Raw genomic sequence first — 23860 nt, 5'->3', positions numbered from 1 at the left:
TATCTGAAATCTAAATTAAGTTTTTAATATGGTTGCAATTTTGCAAACCTAGAAGAGGGTAATAAGAAAAAGATCAAATCAAACTTTAGCGGCAAATTGAAACGTATAGTCGAGTTCGTCTGCTCTCTGCTGTCACATTATTCACAACTTCAATTTGTCATCAGCACCCATAACATGCTTTCACTTGTGCCTAACAAAATTGCGTCTTTAGTTTCGTACAAATTGCACACTCGATTCCTATCTTTTACCTCTTATAATAATTATAATACGCCCATTCCGTTTTCGAAGGCCAAAGAGGGGAATTTCATACAAGATGCTCCACATCTGGAGAACTCTTTCGAGGGTGACGCACTTTTGCAAAGAAATCTACAACGAATTTTGCCAATTGAAGTAAGTTACCTCAATCTTTTGAATGTTAGTCTTGATGTTAAAGATCTATAATGTCTGGATTTAGGCTTACAGCAATGTCAAGGATGAGCTCTCAACCTTTGGTGCTCGTGTAGCTACAGACATCTACAAGTATAGTTTGTTCGCATAGAGATCACTTTAAATTGATCTACATCTGTGTATGTATATAGGCTGGGCAGAGAGTGTGAACTAAGCCCACCTTATTTGAAGCTTCAAGATGCTTGGGCCAATCCTCAAAACAAAGTTGGTAAATGCAACCAAATTGTCTGCCATATTATTCCTGCATTTCTGAAATATTTTCTCTACTCAATTGTTGAACTTATTCATAATCCACATAGTGACTTGTGAATCGTGGAAAGAACTGAAGAGGATATCTGCTAGAGAGGGACTGATTGCTCTGGCTTATGAGAGGGATCCAAAACACCAAGGATTTAGTCGCCTCATCCAGATGTCCAAAAACTACCTATTTGCCCCTTCATCTGGATTGTATAGCTGTCCATTAGCCATGACAGATGGAGCTGCAAAAACATTGGAGGTAGTTTACTAGATATATGTAAACATGTATGATGCATTTTTAATCAATGGTTGTACCTCCGTCTAAATTGAATCTTTGAAAAACAAGGTTAGTGGGTTAAAAGACCATGGTGAATCCTTTAAAAATTTGACATCACGAGACCCAGAGAAGTTTTGGACATCTGGTCAATGGATGACAGAGAAAAGAGGTATGTCATCAATATTGCTTAAGTCTCATTTTGTAAGATGTATAGAACTTAAAAGACCAATGCTGTAAATTAACAGGTGGATCTGACGTTGCGGGAGGCACTGAAACTCTTGCCATTCAGGATCCAAACAAGGAAAATATGTACAAGCTTTATGGCTACAAGTTCTTTAGTTCTGCAACGGATGCCGATATCGCCTTGACTTTAGCTCGAGTGGTAGATCCTGCTACTGGCAAAATTACTTTGGTATTTTTAAACTTTTTCTTTTGTAATATGGAATAGTCAGTCTAAATATGTTCGTGTTATTTGTCATTAGGGTACCAAAGGATTGTCGTTGTTTCTTGTCTACGTGGACCAGCCAAGCAATTTGCATCTTATGCGCTTGAAACAGAAATTGGGAACGAAACAATTACCCACCGGTGAGCTTTTGCTGGATGGTATGGCTGCGGAGTTGATAAGTCCACCTGGTCGAGGCGTTCCGTCCATTTCTCAAATGCTCAACATCACTCGACTGCACAACGCTTCTGGTTCCGTTTCCGCAATGCGCAGGTCAGTAATGAAGGAAAATTCGCAACAGGCAAAATTGACGTTTACATCTATTTTTAATGTTAATTTCTTTAGGATTATCAGTTTAGCTCGAGATTACAGCAATAGGCGAGTGGCCTTCGGGAAACTTATTCGCAATCACCCACTGCACGTCCGCACCCTTGCCGACATGGAACTGGAATGCCGAGCTGGATTTTCCTTATTTATGGAAGCCGGTCGTTTACTCAGTTTGGAAGAAAATGGAACGCCCACCATCGAACAGCAACAATTACTCCGCCTGCTCCTCCCATTGTTGAAACTGTACACGGGAAAGCAGTGCATGAAAGTCGTGTCGGAAGGGCTGGAATCCTTTGGAGGACAAGGATACATGGAAGATACTGGTAAGATTTAATAATCGATGCATATTACTTCACACAACATCTGAACTGATATTGTTGTTCCCCATTGTTAAGGTATCCCCGTGATTTTACGTGATGCCCAGGTAACGTTTTACACCTTTTAATTATGTTGGTGTGTTAATTTTTTTGTAATCAAAAGATTTTGACGTTAGGTAACACCAATCTGGGAAGGAACTACAAACATTTTGAGTTTGGACGTACTCAGAGCATTGGCCAAAAGTCAAGGCCAAGTGTTGGTTGCGTTTCACCAGAGAATTCAAGGTGTTCTCGACTCGACGACCAACCCGTCCTTAGCCGAGTGTTGCGCTCAATTGGAGAAATACCGTTCCCAATTGATTTCGTTCGCCCAGAAGAATCCCGATCAGTTGGAATACGTCGCCCGTGATTTCGCTTTCGGCCTAGCTCGTACTCTAGCCGGTGCCTTGCTCCTGGAACACGCTTCATGGGGCAGAGCAGTAGACAGCGATCGTGCTGCAGCCGAACGTTGGCTAGGACAACGAGATCTCCTTGCCCAATCTCTGGTTTCAGGACAGACTGCAAGCCATTCATCGCTATCCGTCCAGCAACTCGACGAAGCTTTGGTCTTTGATGGATACGATCAAAAGAACCTACTCTCGCCCCTCTTTTGAACTTTTCCCCATTTCAGTCTTTCCCTTCTCATTAAAACGAAACTCAGGATAGAATATGGTCTGAAACTTATAATGCAATGGTTGGATAAAATTTTTTAATAATTTCTATTTTAGTATCGGATTGGATTATACTTATTTCATTACCTGTTTTCTTTTTGATTTTGTACGTTTTTCAGTTTTATTTTTATAGGAAAGAGAATTTGTTGTGACAGAAAAGGGCAGCATTCGGCACTACAACTTATACAGGTATTTTCAATTGCACGTCAGTTGTTGGCATTCTGCCCAAATCTCTTGTCGGTAAATAGTAACCGGAGGGGAAATTCTTGCGTGCCTTTTTTGGAACTACTACTACAACACCTATAGGTTTTTCCCTTCCTTTTAAAACAATTGTTCCTAATTTCGACTCATTGATATTTTCCTGTTTGGTTAACATTTTGCATTTAACATTTTTCCTAAAAGGCATTCAACTATTTTGTGTCCGCTTTCTTCGTATGCTCTCTTTTCGCGAGTCTTTTTTAAAAAATAGGGCACAGCATTTGAGTCCCGGATGGCAATCGGATACTCTATCCTTGCCTTCGGCCATGGCATATAAAGCCTCAATTCCCGCCGTCTCGGGTTTTTCCCTTTCTTTTCGTAACCGCAAGTATGAGGTTGCGTCACGAAAAGATTGCCAAAGCCAAACAACATCCCGCACTTACACTATTGCCAAATAATCTTTCCTCCAAAATATTCGCGAATATTTTAGAGAACTGATTACATACAAGAGTCTTATTTTCAAATTATTGTCAATATCTATTCTCTACAGCTTGGTGGATTTTATCAAACTATTCGGACTGCTGTTAAGATGAGTCGACTAATACCTGTGCCGATGATGACAACATGAAAGATTTTTAAATTATAATCGAATGAGGTGTATGTCTTAAATGATCCTGTTTAAAGAATGCGTATATTTGAATTGATCACAAGAAATATCGCCGATAAAAATAAATGGCCTGCCTTCAACCTCCCCTTGTAAGTATATTGAAAACAGGTTCACAAGGTTTTTCCCCTTTTCCCATAGAGCCAGAGCTGGATGTGTACTACCTGATAAATAAGAAAAAAGATTCGCACTGCCAGTCTCACAGAAGATTCTTGAATTTCGTGGACAACACTCAATAACCGTGCTGCTCTGCATAATAGCCGGTTCTCCCAAGTTATCCGCAGTTTATTTTGTAAAACTTCCAGTATTTAGATTGAATTTTGAAAACAACGGCACAAAAATGGAGACAAGTGTTGTGGAGCAATCCAGCTTAGACCCAAACCCGCTACAAACTGCTGCCAAACGAATCGTGGTTTATTCCATGGTAGTATAACAATCTTGCCATTATTATTTTTCAGGATTTTTCCTAAACTAAAGACATTCAATCTACTGTCTATTATAAATAGATTTGTGGACTTTTAGGAATTATTTTTAATTTTATTTGGATGTTGACGACTGCTCCATCAACAACTGGTACTGACTTACTTGTGAAGAGATTGTCTCAAATTTTGTTATGGTTTTCATAATACATTGTTTTTATAATTGAATTCCAGAACAGAGTATCTCGATCATTGGGATAGTTACAGCGTTTGTCTTCATCGGTGTCACCATCCTTCTTTATACCGCTGCCTGTCAGGATAACAATCCGATTCTGCTTTTACCATGGCTCATATACCAGGCCCTTTTGTTACCTTTATTAACAGCCTGCTGGTTAATTCTGATTGAGATGGCAATTGACCGCCATGATGTTAGAATATTTGACCTTATAATTATTCTTTTAAGAATACGTACGTAAAAAGCTTAACTCTTAGAATTTGATTTATTTTTATGAAGTGCAAATAACTAATATCATCCTTTTCTCTTCTCATTTCCAATTACGAATACTCGGTACAGTGGTCAACGCCTACTGCACATGGATCATTTTAATCTACTATCGTGCATTGAAAGAAAAGAGGAATTCCAAGAACAACGCACAGCTGGAGAGCCCCGACCCGTGAAATGATAATCTTGTGGTAGATATTTGAATTATCCTATAAAACAAAAGACGCGCTCAAACATTTATTTATTCGCCAAACACATGGAGAAATGGTTATGTTTTAATAAAATAAATAAACATTTATTATAATGAATTATTGTACTGGATTGAAATGCGAATGGGGTCACAGACTTGGAATTTATACGTGTCCACAAGCGACAATATTATAATTTTTATGTTGATAGTCTCAAACCAGCCAATAATTCCTTGTTCCTTTTAGGTTAAAAAAATAAGTGGAAGAACGTATATGAATTTTCGCAATAACGGAGTGTAAAAATATCCAAGGTCATCTTAGCCCAATACCCATTACTACTGCTTGCTTCACGAAAAATAACTAGCGTGTATGTGGGGTATTCCCTCTTTATTTTGAGTCCTGAGACCCTTGGAGATGAACACGTTTCACTGTGATTGGTTCCCTCCCAAACAGGTAGTAGTAGCCCTAGGCTATATTGTACCTGAATATCTGAGCCGTCGGCCGTAGCAGAAGTTGGGACAATTGTCTCGTCTGCATGTAGCATTGACACCATCTAGCGGTTGTTTTTAACAATTCAGACGATTGTCCAGTGTGCCGCTAGATGGTGTTGGTATTGTTTTTTAAAATGGCGAAAATGTGTGAAGAGTTTTGTCATCTTCTGTTTTCTAAATTTCATGTTTTACTGCCCAAAATTAACCAATAATTTGCATGTAAGCTTATTTTGATTTTTCTAACTACATAGTAGAAAATTTTCTATCACTCACTGTGTGCTTGACCAATTAACTAATTGTATACTTTACTTGAAATTCTAGAAAATGTACCTGCCGTCTAGTCATCAGATAAAATTTGGACCCCATTTTAAAAAACCAATTGCTCAACCCTTCTGTGACTCACAAAATCAGCTTCATCTACATCATCCTCTCACATCTTAGACAAAACTGTAAGCTGTTATGCCCAAAAGTTGTGGCATTGCATATACGATTACAAGTAAGCATAACCTTCCGAATTTACTACCTAATCAACCATCAATGCAAAACAATTATCTCAAAATTCACACCCATATTTTTAACAGGTTCCTTCTTTCCTGAAAGATGTTTACATCTTTAAACACTTTTGGTGGGGTTGCTGCATCATGAAATTGTATTGCTGCCATTCCCTGCATCTCCCACTTCATAGCTACAAGAAACAAGCCTTCTACAAAAAAAAAGCCTAGAACAGATTGAGGTAAAGGTGTGCTTCTATGTTCCCACTTTATCATGTAATTAACTTTAAATTCCATCTTGGTCGTGGGTATTTATGGGCCTCACTGCAATGTTAAAACCTTTTTCTGTTCTTTGCTTTAGGAATTCATAGGTTGTGTCATTGTGTGGTATGCCATTGGATCCATCGGATTTCGCGAGTCAGCCGCCGATGTCAATCTACAACGCAGTTTCTTTATTGGAATTGTGTGGTCCTGGCACAGAGATCCTTGATGCTGGCCTTTGTCCATTACAGAAGAGTGACTTCTACCAACTCTCTGCTCCATCCTTATCTTCGCTACCCACACTCATCTAGCTTCTCTGCTTATTATGCTGCTTAACAATTTGCTTCACTGACGAGTTAGACCAGTCGCTTCCGTCCGCCTGTCACTCTCCACGGAATCATGCCCAGGTACCCGAGAATTGACTTATTTTCTTAGATTATCTACTAGTAATTAGTAGTAGTAATAATCTACTTGCGTCAAACTCTTGTGTCTGTATAAGAATTCCTAAATCAGTCCCTAGCTATCTTGCGCGCAAACGAAGTGTTACTTTGGCGTTTTTTTTTTCTAACGCTAGATGGCTTTTCGATAATTTTCAGCTGTCAAAACAGTCAGTTTTAGTTACTTTGCACATCTCTTTAAATATTTATCGGCAGTTATTGTGTGGAAATTTTTTAGTGTTAACTGACGATAACTATTCCGCCAACAAAGCTCACTTGTTAAATTATGGATTTTTGCTTTTTTTTTCTACTTCCGGTTTTGTCATTTCAGTCAGTAGTTCAGTAAATATTCAGTCGACGCACAAACAAACACCATATTCGGGATCCTCGTTAAATTTGTGGTAAAGTTCATGTTGTTATTTTTACGTACGCGTACTTCCGATTTTGACCAAATTTTGGATTTCGTTTAAATCACATCTATTCGACCCCAAATTTCATGGAGATCACGAATATGTGGTTTAATTTGACGACAGCTCAATGGTTAAGGCGCTGCGGTTACTTCCGGTATACTTCCGGAAAATTTTCTTGAGACTAGCAAGTGAGCTTTGTTCTGTGTATAGTTCTATATGTTGCAAGCTTGATTTTACGTTAAAAAAATTGCATCTTTAAATCTTTGAGCTAAAAAACCTGTCACTTAATAAGAATTCTTTTGTCTTTCAGGTAATGCAGATGAGACGTCGCCAAGATGGATTTCTCATCTTTAAATATCGTCAGCGGTCTCCGTTGGATGTTGCCCCTGCTCTGGCATTGGAAAGGGACAATCGTGACCGGCACCGTCATCAACGTGGATCATCGCGACCGGCACCAAGACTCAGACTCGTCATCAACGTGGATCATCGTATTGTTGGTATTATTTCGTTATGTGTTAGTTAACCCGTTGTCTGCCACGCCTTTGTTCTCCCCTAGCTCCTTAGCACGGGCCGCGCTGTTCGGTCTCGTGGTTTCCATGCCGCGGGGTCGGACAGTCGCACCAGCCCAAAATTCGCCGCAAGGCGCCTGTTAGGCAATGCACCATAGGGACTTCCCCCTTGTCGATACGGTGATGGATTCTAGAGGTTGTGCATTCCATCTTCTCCTGTCACCGTGTCAGCCCGGACTTGTCAGCAATGGCAAGTCCCTCCTTCGTCATGGATCCTTCTGACGTGGGGCGTAGAGTAGTAGAAAAACAACCTACGGGTTGTATGGCGTGGCAGCCAACGGGTTAACTTAAGTGTATGCGTGTATATATATGTATGTATGTATGACTTATATGACTGTAAAATGTGGTGGAATTGTGGGTGGAGGTGGGAAAATAAAGCAATTCCTTTTCTAAGTTTTGTGATTGATGTATCTTATAACTTGTAACAAAATAATGTTATCAATATATTTTCAACTCTAAAGTTTAACATGAGTTTAGGCAAGGGACTTGTCATTTCCAGACTTGAACTTCTATGAAAAATTAAAGACTAACTCCTTTATTAAAACCAACTTTAGTTTAAATAGAAGTATTAACTTCAAAAATTTCGAGTAAACATTTAACAGTACGTCTCTTTCGTAAAAGTCTTAAAGGTGTTATGAAAAAACGTAGAAGATAATTTACCATTTAAAAATTTATTTTCTCATTTAAGATCAACGACGGTTCCCAGTGATTAGTAAAATATGACCGACATATCTGAACAAAAAATAAATAAATCAGAAATTTCGGCTCAGCCTCCCTTTAGAAAACCGGAAAAGCGAAGGTTGTGATGTAACATTCAGGTGCCTTAATGGTGTAGTAGCTCGGGGCAGTGGAATACTTCGCAGCTTCGGTACAGTAGGTCGGGGCATCCTAAGTATTGGTGAAATACCCGAGTGCCTTGATTATGCAGTTAACAGGAGCTTCAGTGTAGTAGGTCAGGGTAGCGTAGATTTTTTTGAAGTAAACTGAAACCCCGGAGTAGTATTTCGGATCAACGTAGTTAGTAGTACGATGTAGCAGCCGCTGTGTAGTAAGTAGGCACTGCATAGTACTCGGCCGCCTCAGTTGTGGGGAAGTAGCTGGGTGCAGAGTAGCAATCATTCAGTGTAGTAAGATGGAGAAGATTAATACTCGGGAGCATAGGTGTAGTAAGCTGGGGATGCATACGTAGTCGCGTAGTACTCCGATTCTCAGGTGGTGTAGTGCTTGGGAGCATCGGTGTAGTAGGCTGGAGCAGCGTAGATGATGTATTACTCGGGTGCCTTAGTTGTGTAGTGCAGGTGGGTCTCGGTAGTAGCTGAGATAATATGGAGTAATACTTGTGGACCTCGGTGTAGTAACTGTTTGATGCGTGTGTTATGTAGTTAGGCGGCAACGTTGCGGTTTGGTAGCCTCCATATCCATGAGATATCAGGAACAGTGGTCGAATCAGCAATAAACGATAACCAACGGTAGAACGATGCCATAGATAACTATAAAATGAAAACTTAATATTATTTTCAGTTATAAATGGCTTGTATTAACAAACAGAAGAAGTAGAAAAGAAAACTCGATGTAAAAAGACGGAACAATTACCCATGATAGAGAATTAGAAGAATGCAGTTGGTGACAGATATTGTGCCGCAGTTGTTGCCGGGTCGGTGATGCTCTCTCAGTTGATCGTCGCATTTTCCCTCTCCTTCTTTATGAATTTCTCATTCTGTTTCACTTCTAAAGCCTTACGGCTATTAAACCCACTTGATAGTGATGCAACACGTATAGTCCTCACCCAACCTCGGTGGAGTCTGGTACACTAGTGGTAAACCCGCTATCAACGATAGAACACCCAACAGCAGCACGACGTCAGATCTAACTGAAAATATTTAAACATTTAAATTTATAAATGATTAACCAACAATCTAAGAAACGTGGAATGATTCAAAAGTGAATGTAAAACAGCATATTTACGCATGAGAATTGGTTGCACGATCAAGACTGCACTTGGTGACTAATAGCGCACTACAGTTGTTGCTGTGTGTAGTAAGATGGAGAAGCGTAGATTGGGTTGTTCCATTTCCTTGGTGGTGGATAACTTCGGAGCTTCAGTGTAGTATCTGGGGGCAGCGTAAGTTTCAATTTAATACTCGGGGGCCTTAGTGTAGTCAGAAGCCTCTGGTAGTAGCTGGGAGCAGAGTAATACTTGTGGGCCTCGGTGTAGTAAACTGGGGCAGCATACGTGGCTGTGCAACATTCGGCCTCCTCAGTGTAGTAGTTGGGGGGCTTGGTGTAGTAACTGGTCGTTGCGTTTGATGTTGTTTTGTAGTAAGACGGCGGAGTAGTGATTCGGTAACCGCCATACCTAGGAGACATCGGTACATCACTGGTCGACACAACGATAACCAACAGCAGAACGACGCCATAATTATCTAGACAATAAATAATTTGAAAACATTCAGTTATCAGTGGCATATTAACAAATATAAATACTAAATAGAATTAATTCCACACTCCATGTAAAACAAACGAATATTTACCTTCGATTACGAATGGGAATAATGCAGTTGGTGACAAGTAATACAGTTGTTGTCGGGTCGGAGATACTCTCTTGACTGATCTCTATCGCCTTTTCTCTATCCTTTTATACCACTTTTTCTCACCCTCACCTCTCAAGCCTTGCGGCTATTCTACCTTTTTGATAATGATGAAAAACGTCCCGTTCTCACCCAACCTCTACACCACTGCATGACACGTTTTACATAATGATCTCCATGACCTTCGATTGAAATGCAAACTGGCCTTTCCTTCTGCAGGATGACGTTGCTGGGGATGGGTCTACAAAAACCAATATCAAAATGAAAACCAAATTGCTTAACCTTGCATCTATTGTACCTGCTTGATAATGATGAAACACGGGTCATTCTCACCCAACCTTCTACACCTCCGCATGACACTTTTATGTAATGTTCCTTATGACCTTCAACCAAATTCATAGGAAATGATAATACTATGCTTTTGTTTTAGGTACCTTCTTAGTGTCCATCAGGTCGCGGAGTAGACTATCGATTTGCCATTTTTCCCCAGACACCTTATCATTTGGGTAACTGTGATACAATCATACAATGATTTTGAAAAAAATAGTTGAAAGTTGGCTGCATGCCCCTTTCACATTTCCTTCTGCAAAAATGAGAAACATTTAGGTTATCCAGCACGGAACACGGAGAAGAACACATATTCAGCAAATTGAACACAAAATAAATCTATTCACCTACAAACTTATTGATTAATCTACGAAGAAATATAGCTGTGGCTAAACTTTTGACAACGAACCGCCAGTCCGACATTAGCCCAGAATAACTGACACATCATCATCACATCATCACCACACATCACCCCAATTAAAATACAAAATAGAAAAACCTTTATTTTCAGTTCTTCATACACACGCAAGTAAGGTCGTCTAAAAACCTGACCACGAAAACATGAAATACCATTACACCGTCCAACTTGTCTCTCAACAAACGGCGACACATTTTACGACTGAGTGTTTCGCCTGTGATCAAAACACAAAACAAATAACGAACGTTCCACGCAGTATATTAAGCCAGAGGTTTCTCTGATCTAGCTAGGTAGGGAGGGACGTAAGGTAACGTATAAACAGAAATAAACGGGATAATCTTCCACGCAAACACTTGTATTTGTCAGAGTTCACGCAAGAAGATGGGTAAATCAATAAAAAACACATTTTGGGGCCCATAAACTCTTTAAAAATTACTCGTGAAACGTGAATGACATGTTATTTTAGTAAGTTCCGCATGAATGAATTGTGATATTTTTTTCCGTAGGACTGAGGAGGCTAACATATTCGCAAATCTCGATGCCCCAATGGACGTAACCAATGACAGTTCCCAATTGAATGTTTTCGTTTGGGTCCGGTTCGCAGCACATGACGGTAAACTCCGTCGTATGCTTGACTCGCCACTCTCCCAGTCTGCCAACTTGGCGCATACAAAGCGCACCTTTCCTTTCGGCCAGAAACGAAAAATTGGCTATGTAAGAATAAGGATAGGAAGAAATCCTACCGGCCGTGAAAGACTTCCCACTTGCAGTCTGTGGAGAAAACAAAATACTTTAATTTCTATTCAATTAACACCATACGATGAGATACTTGCTCACCTCGGCTACAGGAGATGTCTTGTAACTTAAAGATGAATCGATCGTGCTCTGGCAGCATTCCAGAAACACCTCACACATACTAGGCGCCGCATCAAAGTCTAGATGGAAGAATATCTTAGGCTGGACATCACCGTCAATGCTTAACTGAACGTAACACAGGTTGGACCCCAGTACTTGTGCCAATGGGTCATCCCCTGTCGGTGCAATAAATCTGGTAGTCGGCAGGACTGCACAAGTTTGTTCCATTTCTTCATCCGCTACATCAACCCAAGTTCCGCAAGAGTGTACGACTATCTTGTTATCGCTGGAATTCAACCGACTAATATATTCGCAAACTCCTAGGCCTTTGTGGACGTAACCAAACACTGTAGTAAGTAGTTCTTGGTTGTCTTCTTCGTCTTTGCAGATTACCGAAAATTCGGAAGAGACGTAAACATCTCCGTCGCACTTCCTCCGCTTCATCCGGTGGCGCATACGCAGGGCACCTTTGGTTTTGGGCAAAGTGGAGCGATCCGCAAGATAAGGTTCCGCGTCCATCTTGCCACAGAAGAAATTATGAGAGTCCTCAGTCTAAATAAGAACAAGGTATAAATCAAGTGTGTTTTAAATTATCATTGGATAAAATAATAGATTGAATTATACTTTGAATATGCGGGATCCTTCGTACGTTTTCCCGTTGATGCCAAGACAGTTATTCATAAACTGAATGCTCATCTTTGGAGCCTGGTCAAAGTCGAGACGAAACACTACCCTTTGCTGGATGAGATATCCGTTGACCATGAATTGCAAGTAACACATGAGGCGTTTATTGCTTTGCATATGGGGCGATGTTGACGAACAAGTGTCGGTTGGCTGGAGTGAATTGTACGATCCTGTTGCACACGCCACTTTCATTTCTTGCTTCCTGAACAAACAAATTGACCATAACTGTAGTTGTTTAAAATCACAAAAAGCGAAAATGTACCTTTGAGCTATCGTCTTTTCAATCCTTGGCATAATGTAAAAGTTGGTCGTCAGGCTTTTCACGCCATCAGTTAATTTTGTATCTTGTCGGCAAAAGGGACACGTGATAGTAGACGTGATTTCTTTCATGGTTCCCTAAACGACGACAAGATTGAAACTGTGTTGAACACGAATACATGGGAAAGTTGGTTTACCTTCAGACAGAAAAAACAACACGAACGAAAACAACACAGAAGTTTGGGTACGCGAATGTCGGAATCGTAATACTCAAAACATATGCCACAATTAAGAAAATCTTCTTCGTCATCACCGCTTATTTTGGAAGCCATTTGTCTGCGACAAGGAACGAAGCAAATCCAATTGTATTTTACTGAAAGACACTGAAAATATGTGACGAGTTTGGTAAAACTAAAACGTTAGCAATAACAGTCGTCCGTCTGATGATACTTTTCGCAGAAACAGTAAGGGAAAAGGATAAGAAGCAAGTCGCAAACACTAACTGAAAATCACACTTTCTATTCGCAATAAAAAAATTAATTAAAATTTACAGCTAACTAGACAGACTAGACTATCTTATAAACGTATGTCGTTGCCTAAGAAAAATCTGAAAAACAATAAATTTAACACACTACACTTGCACTGAGAAACTGTAGGAATTTATTTCCAAGTTGTCTGCATGGCAATTGGGTAAAGGGGGATTATAGCAACACCACACGCTGTTAAGTTTAGTGTGTGTAGCTAAAAAAAAACATTTAAATAGAATTCGGTGCGCTGACTAAATGAAAACAATACCGGAAAAAAAACCTAACTAATGGTTTAACGGCAACCCGACACTGATAAACAACAAACTTTAACAAAAGTCAAAATGAAATACTCTAACGAAACAAACATACAGAAAAACATCGAGGAGAACAATACCTATTCTCGACTTCTTTTCTTTCAGTAATTTCAACAGAAACGCAAGGGAAGACGCATATCAACAAAGCTATTGCTATTATATCTACGTCACTATATTACCGACAAGTACTATGAATCTCAGGCTTCCATTTGGGTCAGCATTTGGTCCACTCTAATAACGCTGTTTTCGCACTCTCGAAATCGCATGACAGTCTTTTCGTCTGGTAGTGGTGGTGGCTTCTTCTTTGCCTTCAGTTGGTGATAGTAGCTGTTTATCACCAACCAGAAGTAAAACCAAATTCCTATTAAAAGAATTTGAGATATACAATTAAGTTGCAATAAGACCAAATAAATTATCAACGTGCTAACCTCCTACAATAAGACCCCATGCGATGAAACCTGTTCCAGAGCAAGTCCCTCCTTCTTTTACTGTTAGCCAATGGTCCTTATAATAGATGACGGAGGCAATCAACATAGGCAACGATAAAGCATTCAATACGAGCCAAGGCACAAGGAGTATCGGCTTGCAATTCTTCCAGGCGGCGACTAACGCAGAGATTGACATAGCGATCACCACTAAAGCTCCAAGAATAATTCCGATAGAAGAAGCTAGTTGTTCGTGAATTCCTTTAAAAAAAAACAAAAAAAAAACAAGTTATTATCTCTACTAAATCATAAATTTGTTTAAAGACCATTACCATTTTGTAAATTCAAACTAGAGACGCTGATTACAGCCAGAAGGAATCCAGTAACTCCGGCCAGCTGCAAAAAGGGAATTAAATCTTCAACTTGGAACATTCTGAATAAGCTGTGTGTTAGAGCATACCAAAGATAATACTCCAATAACTTTGCTTCCTGTTTGAAGTGAACAACCGCAACAGCATTTAGTTAACTTGCAACACAGGCTACTGTTGTTGAACGCAAAAAATAAAGCTACAGAACTGAAATAACGGGGCATGATGATAGCTGTTGGAATACATGCAGGACTACGAAACTGCCCTGCAAGTCTGCAACTGTCCGTGTTAACAAGACCACGTCAAAAAGAGAACTGTCTCAGGAGGCGGTTTTCCTAACCCATTGAAAGGTACAAAATGGGGGATAAAATTTTGTTTTAAGGTAATGGTAATCAATTCAAGGTTGCATCTTACAAAGTAATATTTTTCACCTTTGCATTAAAAGAACTATGGGTGGGGAGAGGAAGGGTTAGAAAATCAAACTGAAATTGATTAAGTATTGCTCTTGGCTAATTTCGGAGTTTTAACTTCTAGGACTTAAACTATTCGTAAGCTAATCAATTCATTAAGTTGTGTGAAGACTTCACAGTGAAGTACAAAAGGATGTTGTCTTGATCGATAATAACTTCAGATCAAGGCAGATATAGAACAGAATGGAATGGAAACAAATTAAACGTTGCAGACGGAAATAAAATGTTTGCTCTATTGTATTCTGTTTAAATCGAATCAAACAGATAGTACATTAAAACATGAAAAAACTTCAAGTTATAAGAATTGGGAAGCAAAACACAAAGCTTGATTTCATGAGTTCCCAAACATATTATTTTCTATTTTCTCCGGCTATGTATTGGGAACGGGCCCCGGATGGAAACGAAAAAAGACCATACAAAAAAAAATTAAGAAAATCAAGCGAACGAGTCATCACGATCTGCTCCGACACTGTCACCTTCCTCGATGGAGGAGAAATTCATGAAATGTGATGGCCGATGAACCTCGTGATAAAACTCCTTTGGATTGGCCAGGTGAAGTTCATACTTCATGTTAGGGTCGTGGCGAACACCCATGAAATTGTAGTTCCACGAGCCCTGGCAAGGGACCATGAAAAAGCCGAGGAATTGATCGGACAACAACATTTGCACTCGCTCGTAATGTGACGGTAGATAACCCTTTGGATTGTTGCCACGATCCGTGTTCTGTTTGCCCCATTCGAAACCGCTGGGCGTCAATTTGTAGGCCATGAGCGAACAAGAGCCAGGTGTGAAACTGCACGTAATGATCACAGTCTTCTCGCCATCCCAATTGGCATTGTCGGCCATCACTTTGGCGTGAGTTGTAATATCCTGTGGCGACAGTTGCGGCAACTCATTGGGTTGAGTGTGCATCCAGCCGAGTGGCTCCAGGTCTTTGAGGTACTCGTGCTGGGGTAGTTGGACGGGCAAGTGAATCGACTGATGGGTACCCCATTGAGGCGGCATCACAATGCAGCGAATCTCCTTCACCTGAGGATTGTCAGGTGGACTGATGCCGTAAAGGTATCCCGCGATCTGCGCTCTCAAGTCGGAAATGGTGACAAACTTCTTCAGCACGTTCTTGGGCAGAATGTAAGTGTAGCCCGTCTCTTTAATGTCGTCCGATGAAACGTAAATGTGATTCGTTCGGAGGTGGAGGTTGGTGGCCGAAATGGCTCGGATTCTCCATTCGGTCTTGGAGCTGAATGTCTGCGTCTCGTAATTGGAAGTGGTGCTCGTGATGATTTCGTCACCATGTTTGTTGACTGTTCGTGTCGTCGTAGCTGTCAGCTGCGTCTGCTCCTTAGTCTGCTTCTCGATTTCGGCAATCTGCTGACGCTGGGCCGAAGGGGCACTGATCTCCATACCGAGAATGATGTCTCGAATTTCAGACTGTGTCAGCGAAGCCACGTTGACGTTGTTCTTCTTGCCGTAATCAGCCAGGATGAGATCCTTGAGTTGCACTTCAACTTTGATCCATTGCTCGTCCGTCAGTGAGGGCCAAATGTGATGGGCTTCGGTGATGGTGGTCTTGTCTGGTTTCAGCACCACCTTGGTTCGGTCGTTATTCACGTGAAGGGCGCGCAGAATAAGGATAAGACGGGAGAATGCCGTGTAACTGGAAATGGTCTTCAGCCAATCGTCGTAGAGGTTGAACAGGACCATCTGGGGTTCGGTCGCCTTCAAAATCAAATCACCAAACTTCTCGACTTTAAGGCAGGCCTGGAAGGGAAGCTGGAGCTCAGAGCCCTTGATGACAATGTTGGGGAAATCCAGCAAATGGACTTCGAGGGGATCCAACATGCCCTTTCGTGTTACGATGATCTGTTTGGGCTGTTCTTCCACGGGCAACGATCGAATAAGGGCGGCAACTTCTTCGGCAGTTTTCCACTTCGCCAGCTGACCCAAACGCTTCTGACCGGCCCATACGGACGTGTGAATAATCTTGAGGAAAAGCTGACCAGTACGAGGATTGAAGATGAAAATGGCTCCGTTAATGGGTTTGGTCGTCAAGTTGCCTTCGAAGGTCTTGTGGATCGTGACACGGTAGACGTTTGTATCGTCGACGAACCAAATGATTTGATTGGAGAACAATTCACCGTAATTCTGCGATGACAAGTAAGGTTCCGTCGGCTCAGAAGAATACAGCTGGAGACCTTTGCGGATACGTTCGCGCAAGACGTAGAGAGCAGGATTGGCCTTCATGATCTTCGCCATGGCTTGTTGGATAAGCGGCTTGGATCCAGGGAACCAATTGCCGTATGCACTGTGCAAATTGTAGGCCAAATCCAGGGCAATCAGGACACCAGTCGGCGACGGATAGATGGACATGTTGTCTGTCGTGTAGTCGAGGAATTTAGCACGAGAATAACGTTCAATGTCGTGGGAATCGTAATCGCCCCAACGCAGCTGGACATCAATCCAGTATTTCTGTGTGGTGGTATTATCCATGACATCACGAGAGTCAGCCAAAAGGGACGGCCGAGAAACGTTCCACTTGTACCTGAAAAACAAAATGAAGAACATGTAACAAATATTACAACAAGAAAAACACAAGACAGAAAAATAAGTTCCACTTACGAGGCGAAGAGAAGGATGTCGGCGCAGGAAGAGTTCATCTTGTAAGATTTACGGGGATGAATAGTTTCTTTCTGCACAGTTTCAATCTCCAAAGCGTCAAGTTCCTGATCAAAAACTTGACAAAGATCCATCACGACGGATTCGTGGATCTTCTGCCACAAATGGGCACGGAAAATTTGAATCAGGGAAATCTTCAACGTCGGGATTTTGCCGTGCATGAAAATGCCAGTCAAATCAAGTTGGACCTGGAAACCAACGTAGACGTTGGCTCGGTTGATGGTTGGCGACCACCACAGAGTGAACCGACGGTTGGGAATTTGATTCAAACCGGAACGCTGGGCATTAGTCAACTTCTTGTACTTCATCGACTCTTCGAAACCGGACGCCTTCTCCCAAAAGAGACCTTCCCAGGTGGGGAAATAGGTTCCTTTGAAGAGAGTGTGCTCAAGGATACCTTCAACACCTCCCAAGGCTTGAATCATGTCGGTACGATAGTTGTTCAGGTTCCAAAGTTTGCCGTCGTGACGCTGATGAGTCCACCAGAAGGGATTCTGTTTCAGCACCTGGTACTGTTTGAATTCTGTGCGCACACGCCATCCTTTGTCGTAAGCCAAAGTGTGTCGATCCTTCTGGAAAAGGGTGTTGATACGAGGAATACCACGATCCCAGCTGTCTTCCAAGTCTTCAAGGGTCAAGCGACGGTTCTGTGCAGAGGCTTCTTGACGTTTGAGTGCATATTCAGCCCAGACTCGCTGGGAATCAATAAACTCGGCTTCCCACGGTTGGATGTAACGATACAAATTGGGGATGAGCTGATCTTCGTCGTGTGACATACCCGATCGGAAATGGGTAATGCCGACGTCCGTTTGCTTGGACCAACGCAAATCAGACTGAGGGATGAGCACGTGACCCATGGACAACATTCCAAGACCGCCCAACTCCTTGGGGGTGTAGAATACGACGGGAGGAAAACGCGAGGGCATTTTTGAATTCAATCCGATCTTGATACGGGTCTGGATTTTGTTCTCGCACTTCACCAGCAAGTCCAGCAATTCCTGGGTATTGACAACCGATTCACGGAAGTAGGTCATGAGACCAATCAGCGCCGTGTTCCATTTGTTGACGATCTTCGTGAAAGTGGTGGACCCGGAAGCCATCAAAATTTGACGGACACGGTTGTGGAACTTTTGCAGCGACTCGTCATCGACGCGCAAGAAACATTGGGCCGTTCGCTCTTTGGTGATCTCATTCTGCAAGTTCCAAACGCCATCGCGATGCGTAAACTCCTCGTGTGTCATACGGCACTTGGGTAAGATGCGGCACTCAAATCCGGCCATGTTGAAGAGCAAGTTGGGGTTATCTTTCGAGTAGACGCTGACAAAGCTACCCTCCCACTGAATGGTGGAAACGGAACGAGGCAACCTGTTCTTGATGTCCCAGAAAACGGCACGGCCAAGATTGACGTCGTGCTTCATGAGACGCATTCGAGCGTCACGCGGCCAACACTTTTTGTTGTTGTAACCCACAATGTTCTCGTTGTTGGGGTCAGGGTGCTCGGTCAGGTAACGTTGGATCAGGTCGCGAGCCTCTTCAGCCGTGAAGCGGAAATACATGTGGACGCGATCGACGTAGCGTGAATAGAGCCGAATGGGGTGAGCGACTTCGGTGGCCACATCTTGAAAAATGAGGAAATCGTTGGGCATCTGCGGCGGACCCGCCATCTCCGATGCACGTTGGAGACCCAGGACGAGGAGATCAAGAACCAGACCAAAGTACTGGGCCACGAAAGAGGCGAACTGAAGACCACGGATGATACCGTACGAGTTGGTATGGTTCATGTCTTTGTAATTGATGACGACGTTGTTCTTGGCTGTCATGTAATCGGCGATGTTGTGATCCACGATTAGACGCAGAAGACGATTGAGCAATGTTAAATCGATCTTTTCGTACAGCTTTTCAAATTTCGTCTCCAGCATAACGTTACATTCGCCATCCGATGTTTCCCAAACATCCTGCAGAAAAGAATAATCTTTATTGTTTGGTCACGATATATCAAATTCTTAAGTTAAGTTAGATTTGAATCAGTGAGTGCGTTGTCCCGCCCAAGTCGTCTAGCAAACGGCCAGCACCAACTCGGGCGTCCGTCCAACACCAGCGGACGGCTTCATGACCCCTGCACAACTCATCATTTCTCCGCCGAATAAACCGTAAAAACTGAACATTTGTAAAATGGACGAACAAATTTACCTGGAGATTGTTAATGCCCTGGCACCACTTGTAAACTAGCAATGGAGGTGGCTCAGCATCAGCCGGTTTGATCCAGGGTGGGAACAAACGACGCTTGTCGGCTTCATACCACAAGTACTGGTCTAGATAAGCGTCCGTGATCTTCTCTAGCGGTTCGACATCGTAGACAGGTACCAAGTGGCTGTAAAGATCCATGAACTCGATACCGACTTCTTTGAAGGCTCGCTGTGTCAACAAGTGACGCTTGATACGAGACAAGGCTTCGTGCGGGTTGTCGTAAGCTTGTTCGATCAAACCGAGCTCTTCACGTTGACTCTGGTTGAGACGCGATTTGACGCTGTAGGCTTCCTTAAGTCGCTCCAACGCCAAGATGAGCAGTTTTGTATCGTGCTTGTAAGACAGCGGAGGGAACTGAATTGGAGCAAAGCGACGCGATTCAAGCCAATGGACAGTTGTGGTGTAGATAGCAACAGCTTCTTCGGGAGAAATGTAAGGACCGTCTTTCAAGTAGTTGTGCTGACGCTCTTGTTCAGCCTTGAGGTAAAGACGGGTCAGACGTCCCAAATTCTTTTTGCACACTGTTTTGTCGACAGTGGCACCACGACGAATACGTTCACGATTGTAATGAGCCGTATTAGTCCACCAGTCAGCCTTCATCTTGACGTAACGAAGAATCATATTTTCAATGGGCGTTGGTAATCCAGGGACCTAGCATAATTAAAAGAACAGAACATTTAAACTATTGAAAAGGTAAGTATCAAATGTCAATAAAAATAATTAAAGATTAAGATCTAGATTTTAATCAGTGAGTGCGTTGTCCCGTCTAGGTCGTCTAGCAAACGGCCAGCACCAACCTAGACGTCCGTCCAACACCAGCGAACGGCTTCATGACCCCTGCACAACTCATCATTTTTGGCTTGACCGTCCCTAGAAAAGTGAAATTACATCCAACGACAATTAAAAGCTGATCTCACCTTCCACGGAATGTTGGCTTTCCAGCATCTCCAGGCCTCAGACAAATGTTGCAAGATGGTACGAGCTTTATTCTGCTTGATACCTTCAGGCATCATATCGAGGATGTCGTGCATGACAGAAGCTCGAAGTTCCAAATCGAAATGGGATTCGACACGCTGCTTGGTGACAGTCTTGGCGATACCTTTTGAGTGACGGCCTTCGAATTGACGAGACAACAAATTGCCCAACCATCTTTCAAGCAATGGGGTAATGCCACGCAAGAAAAAGAGCCAAACGCGCCATCCGGGAGCCCAAATACCGCAGCCGGGACCTTTTCCTACTGGGCCAGTGTTGAAGCGGTAGTAGATAAGATGTTTAAGATCCTTGCACATTCGGATCTGCCTCATCAACTTGTACTTGTAACGGTACATGCCAGTCAATTGACCAACGTGAGCAAAAATATACTGAAGACCATCAGCCAACTGGAAAGCATCGACGTTGTTGAGACGATACTGGACATGGGAGTCGATGATCAGCTTCGTCAAACGCAGGATTTCACGACAAAGATGGAAAGCATTTCCGAAACGTGACTTTTTACGTTCCTTGGTTGTTAGAGTCTTTACGGGTTTCAAGTTGAAATTGTAATCCAAATGTAAGTAGTTGAGGTTCTTCCTGTGAATCAACAAGTTCAACATATTCCATCCTTGGCGACAGACCTGAATTCGTGCAAACAAAGAAATGGGTTAAGTCTTTGGGAAGAGATATAAAAATATGAAATGTGAAGTTAAGAGGATTGTTAATATCAGTAAGTGCGTTGTCCCATCGAAAGTTGGCTAGCAAACGGCCAGACCCGACTTTCAATGTCTACCTAACATGGTATGGGTAATTTCATGACCCCTGCACAACTCATCATTATAAAGGACTCTTAACAGGAAAAAGTTTAATATTTACCTGAAGGCCGACTTCGACCCAATCCAAAGTTGTTTGCTGGAAGAATTTGGTCGACTTGAAGGACCGGAAAAGATAACGCTTGCGCTGGGCTTTCGGTGGTCTATGCTTAAGCGCATTCAAGACGTAGTACTTCAATAGCTTCTGGTATGAAACGCGCACCTTGACCGGTTGTCCGGGTGGGCAGTGTTCACGGTACCAGTTTTTGACCAATGGAACATCCAGTGCACGACGAGTGAATCCCGACCTGCAGTTGAACGGCCTTGGAGCCCACAGCAACGCAATTCCGTTCGCTGTGTTATCCGTATACAAGGGCCATTCCTGTCGAGAGAAATATCGATTAAAATTGCTCTTTTAACTAAAATTTCAGATGATGCAAAAATTTACTTGAAGCAGTGGTGCGGCATATTCTGGTAGTTCAAATTCTTCGCTATCGTCAGGTAGCAAATCTTGCTCAGCCATTTCTGCCAACTTGTTCTCGGTACGGCGATGCGAAATCGGATTGATGAGCGGATCGAAGTAGAAAGCCGGCAAATCGGGATCTTCTGTCTTGATGAACGTCACATTTGGGGTATGATACCTAAAAGAGAAATAATCATTGTAGGGCTCATTACAGTTTATGTAGTAAAGACTAAGAGCTCTTGGTTTTTTATCTACGACTGTTTCAGCCACCAACATCCAAGCATCTTCTGGATATCGGTGTATATCTCAGCCATTAAAGCACAATTTGAAAGCCAGTATTACTCACCAAGATAAATGAACAAAGTTGGGCATGTTGTTGTAGAGATAGGGGAAGGCAATACGATATTCTGTTCGAACAGGTTGCCGGATGATAATCTTGTTGATATCATTAAATTCATTCCAATCCTCATCTTGAGTGTTTCCGTCTTTGACAAGTGGTTCGAATTTAGGTCCACCCGGAATTGCCATATTCAGCGCCTTGGCGGTGAAGAAGGACTTGAGGTCGAAGAGGTAAAAGTAATTGTCATCGACGAGGTCAGTCAACAATTGATTCGCCAAACGGTAGAGTGTCGCCAGTTGAGGCATTTCGAGTTGCCACTTGCGATAGGTAGTGCCATTGACGAATTTGGTATCGACCAAAGGTTTACTATCGTACAGCCAGGAAGCAACTGGTTTGTCTTCGTCCGAGTCCAACTCCATCTGAATGGCTTCCAGGGGTTCTACATCCAAAATATTGTCAGCATAGTCCAACGGAGGTTCTTCATCGTCAAAAGGAGGAAAACGCATTCGTTTGAAGTGTCTACGATCTCGTTTCTCTCGACGCATCATAATCCACATAGTACCCCACTGGGCAATGTAAACAGGTTCAACGACCCACGGAATCTCGTTGACGAAGCTAATGGCACCTAAAACAAATGAATACCATTAGCGTTTATACAACATAATGAAAAGATAAGTGAAACGAACCTGTGATGTGGTAGAGTACTTTAACATCACGGATTTGTTCCCAAGGCATAGGCATGTTCTCCAAGAGCTTGAGAACAGCGTGTGGCATATATTTAAGAGCACCCAGGTACACTCTCTTGTCGTGACGGAACTTTCGGTTGGTCATATCACCATGGTCCCGAATGATTTTACGGACGTGCTCTGGAGGCATATCTTCTTTCTGAGAATCAACAAAGCCAAACTTTCTCTTGTCTGCATAACGTTTGGTTTGCAATTGCTGCCATTTGCGAGCCTTGTCTTGCATTTTTTCTTCTGTCATCTGCTCTTGTTTTGAACTAGTTATTACAGGAGGACCTAATGTAAACAAAAACTGATAAAATACCTTGTTATAATAAATGTTTGTGCTCAATTACTACCTTGTGTTGCCTGAACCTGAGCCTGCACTTGTGCATGGGCTGCTTGAACAGCATGGATCTGAGCAGCTTGAAGTTGAGCAGCTGCAGCTGCCTGAGCCTGCATTTGGACCGCAGCAGCCATTTGGGCTTGCTGTGCCTGTTGCTGGGCTTGCGCCATCATAGCCGCATTTGCCCATGGATTTGGGGGTGTGACACCAGGAATAAAAAATGGTGGGATTCCCGACATCCTGATTTAAGCTTTCTGGGCTATGGCCCTGGTAATTAAAACAATAAAATTAGAACATAATAGCTCCATCATTCAATGCTTACAGTGAGCCATGACATTTACAAGCATGTCCACTCTCATGGCAATAAACTTTTTGTTTAACCTTAAAACATTCACCAGACAGTAACTTTTGAGACACAAACTATCATCAAGAAAACAAAGTTTGAAATAGAATAAACTACAATGCTCACCAATAAAGTTTTAAAAACCTATACACAATCTAGAAACCAGTCGCAATTCCACGTTTCTTATACAATGAAAGCCACGGAAGTGTACGCAGCTTGTACGAAATAGCGCGATGCCGGTTTACTTTAGACAGAGTTGCCGTCGAAAATGGCTTGAATATTTATTTTAATTATTTTTAAATAAGCGGCAACTCTGTT

The 23860-nt window shown here is 42.2% G+C and overlaps 3 protein-coding genes and 2 long non-coding RNA genes across 11 annotated transcripts in view; 2 read left to right on the top strand and 3 right to left on the bottom strand.

Annotated features, from left to right (window-relative positions):
• Nucleotides 1–7389, top strand: part of LOC124313621 — a 78947-nt gene extending 71558 nt beyond the window's left edge. The window contains exons 1-5 of one of the 2 annotated variants that reach the window (XR_006910897.1): nt 5335–5438; nt 5541–5715; nt 5801–5952; nt 6072–6378; nt 7129–7389. This is a non-coding gene — a long non-coding RNA (uncharacterized LOC124313621). Of the gene's footprint in view, nt 1–5334; nt 5439–5540; nt 5716–5800; nt 5953–6071; nt 6379–7128 lie in introns of those variants that run through there. The other variant, XR_006910898.1, reaches the window with a different exon arrangement.
• On the top strand, nt 82–4825 carry LOC124312958 (acyl-CoA dehydrogenase family member 11-like). 4 transcript variants are annotated; one of them, XR_006910656.1, is made up of 15 exons: nt 82–390; nt 455–519; nt 579–655; nt 747–943; nt 1031–1130; nt 1207–1373; nt 1444–1676; nt 1749–2053; nt 2126–2154; nt 2224–2780; nt 2877–2946; nt 3761–4043; nt 4126–4192; nt 4273–4506; nt 4613–4825. XR_006910656.1 is itself a non-coding variant. In XM_046777566.1 (10 exons), the coding sequence occupies exons 1-10, from the start codon at nt 175–177 to the stop codon at nt 2698–2700; spliced, it is 1866 nt and encodes a 621-aa protein (XP_046633522.1). In that variant the 5' UTR covers nt 82–174; the 3' UTR covers nt 2701–2859. The 4 variants fall into 4 exon arrangements, 2 of the variants coding, with proteins under 2 accessions (XP_046633522.1, XP_046633524.1); XR_006910655.1 differs by lacking the exons at nt 3761–4043; nt 4126–4192; nt 4273–4506; nt 4613–4825 and having other exon boundaries at nt 2877–3181; XM_046777566.1 differs by lacking the exons at nt 2877–2946; nt 3761–4043; nt 4126–4192; nt 4273–4506; nt 4613–4825 and having other exon boundaries at nt 2224–2859.
• A 680-nt stretch (nt 7390–8069) lies between the features above and the next one.
• LOC124313615 lies at nt 8070–10106 on the bottom strand. Of its 3 annotated transcripts, XR_006910886.1 has the most exons (5): nt 9919–10106; nt 9353–9810; nt 9174–9257; nt 8981–9115; nt 8070–8877 (listed from the first exon to the last, which is right to left on the bottom strand). It is a non-coding gene; the product is annotated as an uncharacterized LOC124313615 (long non-coding RNA). The 3 variants fall into 3 exon arrangements; XR_006910885.1 differs by lacking the exons at nt 8070–8877; nt 8981–9115 and having other exon boundaries at nt 9122–9257; XR_006910887.1 differs by lacking the exons at nt 8070–8877; nt 8981–9115 and having other exon boundaries at nt 9122–9253.
• Nucleotides 10107–10962: 856 nt separating this feature from the next.
• LOC124313066 lies at nt 10963–14752 on the bottom strand. Its single transcript, XM_046777780.1, has 8 exons — nt 14244–14752; nt 14116–14179; nt 13787–14044; nt 12715–13719; nt 12522–12655; nt 12200–12461; nt 11558–12127; nt 10963–11491 (listed from the first exon to the last, which is right to left on the bottom strand). Exons 4-8 carry the CDS (start codon nt 12847–12849, stop codon nt 11183–11185), a joined length of 1410 nt encoding a protein of 469 aa, XP_046633736.1. The 5' UTR covers nt 12850–13719; nt 13787–14044; nt 14116–14179; nt 14244–14752; the 3' UTR covers nt 10963–11182.
• An 88-nt stretch (nt 14753–14840) lies between these two features.
• Nucleotides 14841–23780, bottom strand: LOC124312779 (pre-mRNA-processing-splicing factor 8). The gene is made up of 10 exons (XM_046777219.1): nt 23669–23780; nt 23213–23466; nt 22818–23150; nt 22138–22756; nt 21777–21969; nt 21393–21710; nt 20462–21157; nt 19488–20195; nt 17241–19252; nt 14841–17163 (listed from the first exon to the last, which is right to left on the bottom strand). Exons 2-10 carry the CDS (start codon nt 23436–23438, stop codon nt 15057–15059), a joined length of 7212 nt encoding a protein of 2403 aa, XP_046633175.1. The 5' UTR covers nt 23439–23466; nt 23669–23780; the 3' UTR covers nt 14841–15056.
• Between the last annotated feature and the right edge of the window lie 80 nt (nt 23781–23860).

This window comes from Daphnia pulicaria, chromosome 9, assembly GCF_021234035.1.
Source record: "Daphnia pulicaria isolate SC F1-1A chromosome 9, SC_F0-13Bv2, whole genome shotgun sequence".
In the NCBI taxonomy this organism is placed as follows: domain Eukaryota; kingdom Metazoa; phylum Arthropoda; class Branchiopoda; order Diplostraca; family Daphniidae; genus Daphnia; species Daphnia pulicaria.
The sequence above is the reverse complement of the archived record's forward strand: the minus strand, read 5'-3'. Positions and strand labels throughout refer to the sequence as shown.

Coding starts and splice junctions, on each gene's coding strand:
- LOC124312779 (XM_046777219.1), bottom strand. CDS start 23,438: ATGTCGGGAATCCCACCATTTTTTATTCCTGGTGTCACACCCCCAAAT. Junction 19,253..19,487: donor AGGGCATTAACAATCTCCAG/GTAAATTTGTTC, acceptor TCTTTTCTGCAG/GATGTTTGGGAAACATCGGA. Junction 17,164..17,240: donor GACATCCTTCTCTTCGCCTC/GTAAGTGGAACT, acceptor TTTGTTTTTCAG/GTACAAGTGGAACGTTTCTC.
- LOC124313066 (XM_046777780.1), bottom strand. CDS start 12,849: ATGGCTTCCAAAATAAGCGGTGATGACGAAGAAGATTTTCTTAATTGT. Junction 12,462..12,521: donor GAAAAGACGATAGCTCAAAG/GTACATTTTCGC, acceptor TTGTTTGTTCAG/GAAGCAAGAAATGAAAGTGG. Junction 12,128..12,199: donor AAGGATCCCGCATATTCAAA/GTATAATTCAAT, acceptor GTTCTTATTTAG/ACTGAGGACTCTCATAATTT.
- LOC124312958 (XM_046777566.1), top strand. CDS start 175: ATGCTTTCACTTGTGCCTAACAAAATTGCGTCTTTAGTTTCGTACAAA. Junction 391..454: donor AACGAATTTTGCCAATTGAA/GTAAGTTACCTC, acceptor GTCTGGATTTAG/GCTTACAGCAATGTCAAGGA. Junction 1,677..1,748: donor TCCGTTTCCGCAATGCGCAG/GTCAGTAATGAA, acceptor TAATTTCTTTAG/GATTATCAGTTTAGCTCGAG.